The sequence below is a fragment of the Amphibalanus amphitrite genome, unplaced genomic scaffold, assembly GCF_019059575.1.
Source record: "Amphibalanus amphitrite isolate SeventyFive unplaced genomic scaffold, NRLGWU_Aamphi_draft 000237F_arrow, whole genome shotgun sequence".
NCBI lineage: Eukaryota > Metazoa > Arthropoda > Thecostraca > Balanomorpha > Balanidae > Amphibalanus > Amphibalanus amphitrite.
This window is the reverse complement of record NW_024881732.1, coordinates 431,250-442,038: the sequence shown is the minus strand read 5'-3', so window position 1 is coordinate 442,038 and position 10,789 is coordinate 431,250. Positions and strand designations below refer to the sequence as shown.

The following is a 10,789-nucleotide window of genomic DNA, read 5'->3' as shown; positions in this document are numbered from 1 at the left end:
GGAATTGGCTCATTGGGTGGCTAGTGTGAGTCTGTGCATTTAAAGTGTTTCTTCTCTGAAGCTGCTCAGCACTGCTGTATGTCATGTTAGATGCTCAGAAAATGTGGAAATGATTACTAAGCTACTTAAGTGCTATGTTAATGCTCGAGACATGAACAAGTACAGATCCTGCAGGGTACAGCTATGAGTTAGGTGCTAGGTGAGTATGTTATGTGAATGTGCTGTTCCCTGTTTGACGATAGTAAGTATACAAACAAGCACAGTGTCAGTTATATTCAATCTCCACATAAACATACAACAAAAATGGCCATATAGCCTAACTCCAAAGTCCGAACACACCACAGATAACTTAAGCCTTTGCAGGCACAAAAATGTTTTGATTAACAGGACAGGTATACAATATATCCTCTGCCCTTGGGGATCTTGCTGCTAAGTTGAGGTACGATGACTGAACTTCAGGATTGATCAACCTTTTCTTAGCCACTGCTTATATACAAGAAAGACCAAATGCTTGTTTGTTTTGATTTACAGGACATGTATACAATATATTATATCCTCTGTCCTTGGGGATCTTGCTGCTAAGTTGAGGTACGATGACTGAACTTCAGGATTGATCAACCTTTTCTTAGCCACTGCTTATGTACGAGAAAGACCAAATGCTTGTTTGTAAACTGCGTTGAAAATTTAATGATCCACCTTCAATACTGACATGAAGGCACAAATGAAATAGTGAACAATATTGATATTGATATACACTGACGCTTTTCGCTTCATATTTTGTAACAAACGCGCTAAAACTGCAATATGACAGCACTATATGCTTCTTGACAAAATAAGAAAGTAGTAAAAAATTAGCCCTGATGGCATTCATTCTTGGTGGAAACGTAATTACAAAATGTTTTGTAGTAATTATTAAATTCCGGCCGAAAACAGTGCACGGTTTAAAAAAGAATCATTCCAATGACGGTCCATTCTTGCGGTCCTGAAATCGCCACTATTTCCGGCCTCTCCAACGCAACTCGTTGTCCAGACGTAAATATGCCTTCACATTGCGCTGTATAAACCGAGTTGATTTCGCCCCCGTTTCGTCCTCGTGGTGGAGTTCCGCCCTGACTGCCGCCGTGATTGTGACGCCGCCACGTGTTGAGAGTGTTGGGAGTCGCCGCCGCCGCCGAAGAGAATATAAAGTAACATCAATTCAACTCTTTCTTGACAACGAACCGGCTATTTTTTATTGTTAATTCACCACATAGTCCTCCGCTGGCCGGATCAAGATTTGCTTTTGGTTGTTCTTTGCTTTGATTTTGATTGAGATTTTGATTTTGAGATTGAGATTGAGATTGTGCCTTCAAGATTTGAGTGTTTTTGTCAAGAGCTGTGATGGAGGAAAGTGAACTGCGCCAGAAGCGAACCTTAGCCAGAGGTAAGGTAACCAGACTTTTGCGTGACCTCTCTGCCAGTGATCAGTCGCAGGAGGATGAGCTGGCCCTACGCATTCACCACCTCGAGATGCATTATGAGCACATGCTACAGCTACAATGTGAACTTGACAAACATGGGATCGAGGATGATAGCTCACACATGCAGGATGCGTATGATGCTCTCTTCAAGGCTAAGCGTGTTCTAGCCAGGCTCGAGAGGGGAGTAGCTTCTGCTCCAGTACTGCATGAGCGCCAGAGTGCTTTTAAGCTTGAGCTAAAGCTGCCTGAGTTTGACGGAGCAGTTGACACATGGCCTGAGTTCTGGAACCTGTTCAGAACTGCTGTTCATGACAACAGAGCTTGTTCCCCAGTGGAAAAGTTTGTACACTTGAAACTGTACCTGACTGGGAGGGCACATGCAGCTATCCAGGGACTGCCGTTGACTGATGCTGGATATGTCAAGGCCATTGAAACCTTACAGGAGAGGTTTGACCGTCCGGACCTGCTGAGGGAGTCACTGATGCAGAGACTGTTGAACACTCGCTGTGTCCCTGATGACCATGACCTTCTGCAGCTGCGTCAGATGGTGGATGGTTTGGTGTCTGATGTTCGTGCACTGGAGACGATGGGTGTGACTGCTGAGTCGTTTTCTGTGCTTCTCATGCCTGTGCTGAAGTCCTGTGTCCCAGAGACGTGGAAGCTGCAGTGGATGAGAGCGCAGAGTGGTGTCTCCGAGAACCTCCCAGACTTCCTGCAGTTTCTGCAGAAGGAGGTGCAGATGAGAGAGGATGCAGCTGCACAAGGGACACCAGCCGCCAGCCCAGCTGTTCACCAGAGTCAGCCGTCCCAGCCGAGATCAGCGAGGTCAGCCACCAGTGTCCTCAGGATACAAGGCAGGTCAGGCAGGGCTGGTTGGGTTTGTGGAGTGTGCCAGAATGGGAGGCATGGCCTCTCTGCATGCCCCACTTACAGGAGCATGGATGTCGCCTCACGCTGGAGGGCTGTCAGACTGGAGGGCCTGTGCTATCAGTGTCTGGGGCCACACATGGTGCGAGTGTGCACAAGCTCTACATGTCCCAGGTGCGGTGAGGCTCACCACTCATCTCTGCATGATGCGGGAGGGTCAGCTGCCCCTGTGCGCCCACCTGCTGCCCCTGTGCGCCCACCTGCTGCCCCTGTGCGCCCACCTGCTGCCCCTGTGCGCCTGCCTGCTGCCCCTGTGCGCCCGCCTGCTGCACCGGCTCGCCAGGGCTTTGCTCGTCAGTCGCCCGCTGCGCCCCACCCGCCTCGTGCTGTTGACCGCTCAATGCACGCTGTAACGTGTACAGCGCCTGCTGCTGCTGCTGCATGGTCGCCTGGCTGGCCTGACCATCTGACCTTCCAGGACAGTCAGACGCCAGCGTGGACAGAGAGAGCGCCTGTTGAGCAGCCGTCTGGAGGTGAAGTGACTGGGCACACCTCTGCCGTCGGTCCGTCCGTCCAGTCGCCCAGCGCAGCTGCCGTCCAGCCGCCCTGCCAAGCCACCAGCCCTGGTCAGGGTAAGCACCTTTACAATGTGAACGCTCAGAGCAGCTGCTTTGTTCAGACCGTGTTGGTAGAGGTCAGTGGACCGGGAGGTGTGTGCCAGGTGCGCGCACTCATCGATGGAGGCTCTGACTCTTCGTTTATCAGGTCGTCTCTAGCAGAGAAGTTGGGCCTGGAGACTGAGGAGCAGGGAGTCTTCGCCTGCGTCGGGTTCATGGAGAGGACTGAGGAGGCCAGAGTCTACGACCGAGTGTCAGTTAAGTTGACTGGCAGACAAGGAGGTGAGGCCACACTGTCTTTTTGGAAAACTGATCGCCTGTGTGTACCTGTTGGGACGTACAGCCTGCCTGAGAACCTGTCGCTGCCCCCAAGTGTCGTGCTCGCTGATGACTACCGTGAGGGGCCTGTGGATCTGTTGATCGGGTGTGATCAGATCTACCAGGTTGTGATGTGGGACCAAGTGGAGGTTGGGCCCGGACTGCGCCTGATTGAGACGGTGTTTGGTCATGTTCTCCATGGGCAGGCACAGAACCAGCAGACTGAACAGAGGCGCGTCTACCGCTGTCAGCTGGCTGACGTGGAGAGGATGTGGAGCCTGGACGCCGTGGGAATCTCGGCGAAGGAGACTGCAGACGAGGTGCCACCTGAGCCGACCTGGAACCCAGAGGAGCAGCGTTACGAGATGGGTCTGCTCTGGAAGTCGGACAGCAGGCCGGCCTCCAACCTGACGTCTACGGAGCTACGCACCCGACGTCTGGTCTCCAAGATGAGTACCGACGAGCTCGACAGGTATGATCGTCATATCTCCGAGTTGATTGTGAACGGTGTGGTTGAGGATGCCCCTCTCACAGATGACCCTGATGACGCCTTCTTCCTGCCGCACCGGGGTGTTGTCCGGGGTGATAAGCTGAGAGTGGTTTTCGACGGGTCCGCTCCTGATGCTACCGGGTGGAGCCTGAACGAGTACCTGAGCCCGGGGGAGAACCTGTTGAGCCGTCTTCCCTCTGTCTTGCTGAACTTCCGCACCAATGCTGTTGGTTGTCAGGCAGACATTCGAGCCGCCTTCCACCAGATCGTCCTGAAGGAGGAGGACAGGCGCTACGTGCAGTTCCTGTGGGGAGACCGCCACCTGCGCTTTCAGAGGGTCCCGTTCGGCGTATCCTGTTCGCCGTACATGCTGTTGCGCACTGTGTGCTGCCATGTCCGCCAGTGCCTTGTCTCCCAGCCGGAGCTGATGCAGAAGGTGCAGGGAGCGCTCTACATGGACGACCTGTGCCCGACGTTCGGCACCAGAGAAGAGGCGGCTGCTGGGATGAAGGAAGTCAGCAGCGTCTTCAGCAAGGCCAGGATGGAGCTGCACAAGACCCGCACCACAGGTGATGTGTCCTCCGAGGACTCAAAAGTGTTGGGTCTGGCGTGGAACACAGAGACTGACAGACTCGCTGTGACCGTGCCTGAGATGTTGTGTCCTCGCACCTGGGGTGAGCTTCTGTCCGCAGTGGCAAAGCCGTTTGACCCGTTGGGCCTGCTCACCCCGTGGCTCGTCAGAGGGAAGGCTCTGTTCCAGCGGACCTGGTCGGTGGAGCTGACGTGGGACGAGCCGCTGCCTGACGCGCTGCAAGCAGAGGTCGCCGCCTGGTGGCAAGATTCTGCCGGCAGCACAGTCTCCTTCCCGCGTGCTGCGATGATCGGTGAGACCAGTCTGGGCACGCAGTATCATGTCTTCTGTGATGCCTCCAAGACCGCCTACTGTGCCACTGTGTATGTCTCTCAGGGTGGGGAGTCGCAGTTGTTGATCTGCAAGGGACGACTGGCGCCGATCAACCCGAGCCTGACTGTCCCCCGGCTCGAGCTGATGGCGGCGCTGACCGGGGCCCGACTTATGGCCTTCGTGACTGAGTCACTGTGTCTGTCAGCACCCAGTGTGACGTACTGGACTGATTCGACAGATGTCTTGTGTTGGATCAAGAGTGACAAACTGTTCCGCGTGTTTGTTCAGAACCGTGTGACTGCCATCAGAGAGCTGACCGATCCTGACCGCTGGCGGTTTGTCCGGGGGCTTGAGAACCCAGCCGACCTGGGTACGAGGGGCATCACCCTGTCTCAGCTCGCAGTGTCTGCGAAGTGGTGGAACGGCCCGCCGTTCCTCGTGACCTCTGACCTGCCTCCTCAGCCAGACCCGGTGGAGACGGTGAGCCCTGAGGCCGACGTGGAGGAGAGGAGGGTGGCTCCTGTGACTCGTAGCCACCCTGTGATGCAGAACGTGCCGTCGGTAGAGACTGCTGATGACGCGTTCCAGGCCACCGATTTCTCAGATCTTGGAGCCGCCGTGAACAGGATCGCGTGGCTGAAGAGGTTCGTCCACAACGCCCGGAGTCCTGAGACTGAACGTCAGTCCGGACCGCTGTCGCCAGAGGAGAGAAGAGAGGCGCTCGTGTACTGGATCCGGGAGGCCCAGCGGCGCGCCTTCCCGGAGGAGCTGCGTGCGGTGAGAAACGGGACTCTGCTGCCGGTGAGTTCCCCGTTAGCCAAGTGTGTCTTGTGCATCAGCGATGATGGACTGTTGTGTTCCGTGCCAAGGACCAATGAGCCGCCGCTGATCGTTCTCCCGGAGTGGGCACATATCACTGTGCTGATCGTTGACGAGGCGCATCGCCGCTGTTTTCACCAGGGCACGAGAGTGACGCTCGCGCTCCTGTCAGGCGAGTACTTCATCCGCAGGAGGACGGTGCGCCGAGTGCTGGGGACCTGCTTCAGGTGCCGGCGGTACAGAGGACTGCCCTACCGAGCTGCGGACGGCCGTCTGCCTGCATTCAGGTCAGAAGTCTCGCGCCCATTCTCCAAGGTGGGAATCGATTACTTTGGCCCTCTGTATGTGGATAGAGACACCAAAGTGTGGGCGCTGCTGATTACCTGCGCTTCGTCTCGTGCCGTCCACCTGGAACTGGTGCGGTCTCAGAGTGCCGCTGATCTCACCCTGGCGCTCAGGCGTTTCATGGCCCTGCGAGGAACGCCCAGTCTGATTGTCAGTGACAATGCCCGTACTTTCCGTGCTCTCGTCAGTCATGTGCCACGGTCAGTCAAGTGGCGCTTCATCCCCGAGGCCGCCCCGTGGTGGGGCGGGTTCTGGGAACGGCTCGTCGGTGTGACCAAGAGCGCCCTGAAGATAACGTTGCACCAGTGCCACCTGTCGTATGATGAACTGGCTGTGACGCTGTATGAACTTGCGTTTCACCTCAACCTGAGGCCCCTGACCCCTAGTGATGGAGATGATTTACTTACCCCTGCTCACCTGTTGTTTGGGGTTACCACCATCTCCGGTGTGGTCTGTCCCAGTCTTGACTCTGACTCCCATGTGGGCAGGACCTGGCGTAACCGGCGCCGTGTGAGTGACTGTCTCGTCCGTCGGTGGACGACCGAGTACCTCGAGACGCTGAGAGGCTGGGCCGCGTCACCGCGCGGCCGCCCCACTCGCCTGCCCGCGGTCGGCCAGGTCGTCCTGCTGCAGGGCGAAGGACGCCGGGGCACGTGGCCCCTCGCCCGGGTGGTGTCGCTCATCCCGGGCTCATCCATTTAGGCTTACCTAAAAAAAACCTAGCTTATATAGTCCAACTCTAGTTGAATAATCAAGTAGCTACTAAATTTTCCAGATGTGACACATATTGCGCACTTCAGACAAATGCGTTGCTAAGAGCGCTGTTCGGCAGCCGGCTATTTTGTGTGCAGGGTATGACGTATTTCGCGAGCCGACGTCACAGACGGTGACGTCGGCTCGCGCGCGAGCCGAGCGCCAACGACAAACTAACGGGAACCCTCGAACACCCTCGGGGCATAAACTGCGGAGTAGCATATTGAGCGAGTCTTAACCCGCGCCCTGCTGGGGGTCCTGGATTTCCACGCCCTGCTGGGGGGGGGGGGGTGTTTGAACACCCCCCCTTGTAACTCGGCTCCTGGGCCACGTAGCGATACGCGGAAGGCGGCGTTCGAAAGAGCGTAAAAAATAATGACGAAATCACTTCAGTCAATTTTTTGGTCAGGTCAAAGGTCAGGTCACCAGAGGTCATTGAAGGCAAAATTTCGCCGATTTCCAGGTCGAATGTCGAAAACTTCCAAGAAGCCAACGCATAACTCGGGAACCAATAGAGCTACAGCGCCGCGGAAAAGCGCATTCGATAGCCCTATTAACGCCCTTTCTGAATAATTCTCTCAGATTTGACCTAACGTCAACGGTTTTGCCTGCAGGGGGCAAAAACTGCAAAAATAGCCGATTTTTTCGGAAACAGTTTTTCTGCAATAACTTTTGACCCAGGCCTTGTACAAGCTTACTTTTACCGGCATCGTGTTCCTCTCGTCAAGACGCATCGAATGAACTATAACTTGACCTTGAAAGGTCAACTTGAAAATTTGACCTCAGGTCAAGGTCATGACCTGACCGGGAAGGGTCATGTTGCATATCAGTCGATCCGTATCGTCGAGCTGAACACATCTAAGTTGTTTTCATCGCTCTAGCATGCCTCTATCAAAAGTTATTTGCGAAAAACTGTTAGATACCATTCGTGACCTAAGATGACCTCAGGGCATAAACAAGGGTCACGGACACCATTTTCAAGTTCAGTGTGTCTAAACCACTTGTAATTCGGTGTTTGGGAGTGTTTATAATGTCTTTCCTCCAAAAAAGGCGCATTTCAATTTTCTCCCATTGACTTATAATGGGGAGGTCGCAAAATTGACCTGACCTTAGGTCATCGATATCAAAATTTTGAGATATACATTTTGTACTTGCTATTGCTCTTAGCAATCGCTGAAAGTTTCAAAGCGATCGGTCACTCGGTGTAGCTATGACAGACATTGAAAGTTTTTATGAGTTGAGGTCACTTCAAGTGACCTGGTGACCTGACCTTGAATGACCTTGGTCTGAAATTTTCACAACATGTGTAGAATTGATGTATGATAAGGTGTACCAAAAACGGCGGCGCTCCGCGCCGCCGTTTTTGAGATATTCGCGAAAAACCACAAGGGGGGGTGTTCAAACACCCCCCCCCCCCAGCAGGGCGCGGGTTAAAAGGAAAATTCATATATTTTCGTTTCTCAAATGATAATCAGGGTGTCTCTTACCTTTTTACATATCATTTAGGCTTACCTAACACTTCAGTTGCCAAATATCTGCAATTTATTCAAGCGAAGGTATTTTCAGTAAATATCAATGGTATATACCGAAATCTTTTGAATAAAAACTCCAACCAACAGAAATAAAAATAACTTAATTTATTCCAACCATTTCCTCCAAATAAACAACATAAAAACTCACTTACACACATCATTCATAATAAAGCATACTAACTTTTGACTTTTGACAATTGCGGCGTCGAGTGGCGCGCTGCTAGCGCTCTTTTTCGATCGCAGAGACCCTGCAACGCGCGCGAGCACACTACGTCACGTCCGGGGGGCACAGGCAGTGTACCAAAATCATATTTTTGCTTGGATGTCAGAGGGGAAAATTGCTGACCAAAAAAAAAGGATGAGAGTGAAAATTGTCGGTCAGGTAAGGCCCAAAAAGAGTGGGAAAATGATCAAAAACATTAATCTATCTACAATTGTGACAGATGTAAAACAACCATTCCCGCAATTGCTCCTTCTCGGTGGGATTGGGAGTGGAAAATTGGGCTTGAAAACTGGAGGCGAGAGTGGAAAATGATTTGCATTTTGATGTCGTTTCCCACCCACATCTACAAATTTTGGGACACTGGGCACAGGTATAACACAGGACACTGGGCGATATATGAAAAATCGCAGTGACGTAACACTTTTCTCGCTTCTCATTGGCCAATAGCCCGTTGCCGGGGTAACGTGCACGTATGTGAGCGCGGGCAAGAGTACTAGCCGGCCGCCGATCAGGGCTAAGGACTCTTTCGCATGTTTTGCTGCATGGTTTTTGTTATGAAGTGAGGGATGTGAGATGGACAGGCTTTTTTTATTTTTTTCTGGTTTTCTAGGACCGTCTCAATTTAACTTGACATACTTTTCTTGCTTTTTTATCCGAAGGTTTTCAATAATTGCCAATTGGTAGATTCTAGCGTGGAAATAAAAGGGCGAGCATGCCACAGGGGTAAATGCAAGTCGACTGATAGTGAAATAAAAGGAAGAAAATGTAACGTCAGATGTGATGGAACATGAAGCAACAGCATCAGACGCAAGAACCACTAATTAAGAACCCAGAACCAGCAACCGCCATGCAATGAAGAGCAGCCATGTAACGTTTGATCAGCTTTCAGAAAACCTTGGAAGACGCCAGACGGTGAGCAATCAAGAGCTCTTACAAGACCAGTAGTTACTTGAAAACGAGAGCCGCCAGGAAAATCAGTAGATTCTTCAATGGCAAGGCAGAACTGTCAACTCCAAATGACTACAACTCCGACTACGGAACCCTCAAAGGTCTGCGGAGGGGATCAAATTTCGGTGACTGACTCAGACTCCAGCTTTTAAAATCGACTCTGACTCTGACTCGATGACTCAGGTCAGAACTGTCAACTCCGACCGACTTCATGACTCCGACTCCGGAGCCCTACTGGCAGCTATAACGCCAGGGAGCTGCAAATCGTATGTTCCGTGGCGGTTTATGGCAATAAAGTCGATAATGCGGCTGAATCGCACTATGAAACACCCTTATTGGCTGCAAGAACCACGAAAGTTAGCGCATCACCACTGGAAAACGTGACAAGTTATCGATCAATTGGCCCTGGATTTGGATAAATAACATGTTGATGATCATATTAGCACACATTTACATTATCATCTATCTCAAGGTTGCCCTTCAGGCGGCTCTAAACTATGGCATTTTCCCTATCTTCAACATGTAAATGCCCTCGGGCGTCCTCGTGGTGACGTAGGCATGAGAGTGCCAGGTTGGTAGGAACTAGACTTCGACGCCCCCTGGTTTTGTCCTTCAAAAATTTTAGCCACCGTTTTTATTAGATGATCATCACATTGTACTCATCCTCGCCGACACTTTGCCATGTGTCATTTCCGACTTACCCATTCCCGTTACTCCTGAAACAGAGAGTTTCTCAGCCGACCCGATTTTGCGACCTCCATTTTCATGCTTGACCCATGGTCAGAGATGAACCCTTTTTGTGAGCTCATGAAGGGTCGAATGCGCTTGAAAATAATGAGACTGCCTGAGGAAGGTTGTTACCAATGCCCATGCAAAATTTCGACTGTTAATTTATTGTTGATTCAGAATTATTGACAAAAAAGCATGGCTGGTACCTGTCAACGAACTTTTGAGACACCCTGTAAATAGACGGCCTCAGTGTACACATATATATTTTATTGGATGTTAAGAAAGTGTTAAAACTTTTGGGACACCCTGTAGTTGTTCGTGTAACACACCGTTTTTCCTTAACCCGCGCCCTGGTAGGGGGGGGGACTATTTTTTGCCCCCCCCCCTCCAGACTTTTCGATATATCTCCAGAACCGCTGCGCCGATCGTCACCAAACTTTCAGTACCCTCCCGGACATCAATTTTACACATTGTGACCAAAAATTTTTCCAAAGGCTATGATAGATTGGCCGGAAATGACGTCAGAGTGACGTCATGTTCTGCCGTTTTCGACCCAAAAAAGGGTTTCGCGGGAAGAGCTGTCAGGCCTATAGCTTTGCAAATACAGAAAAACGATTAAAACATAAAAGCTGTAGAATTGACAGGGCTACAAAACTGTTGCCTCGGATTTGTAGCGCGGGCGGCTGATAGAAAAGTGGGAAAAGTGGAAAAGTGCAGTTGAAGTGTGGAATTATAGTTAGAAATGAAGAAAACCGCCACCTTTCGTCAGTGTGGTGAATTAACA

At 51.6% G+C, this 10,789-nt stretch overlaps 1 protein-coding gene across 1 annotated transcript; it reads left to right on the top strand.

Moving 5' to 3' along the window:
* Window positions 1–2,336: 2,336 nt before the first annotated feature.
* Window positions 2,337–6,522, top strand: LOC122385999. The gene is made up of 2 exons (XM_043374761.1): window positions 2,337–5,433; window positions 5,617–6,522. Exons 1-2 carry the CDS (start codon window positions 2,398–2,400, stop codon window positions 6,520–6,522), a joined length of 3,942 nt encoding a protein of 1,313 aa, XP_043230696.1. The 5' UTR covers window positions 2,337–2,397.
* The last annotated feature ends 4,267 nt before the right edge of the window (window positions 6,523–10,789 follow it).

Coding starts and splice junctions, on each gene's coding strand:
- LOC122385999 (XM_043374761.1), top strand. CDS start 2,398: ATGGATGTCGCCTCACGCTGGAGGGCTGTCAGACTGGAGGGCCTGTGC. Junction 5,434..5,616: donor TCCCGGAGGAGCTGCGTGCG/GTGAGAAACGGG, acceptor TGTTTTCACCAG/GGCACGAGAGTGACGCTCGC.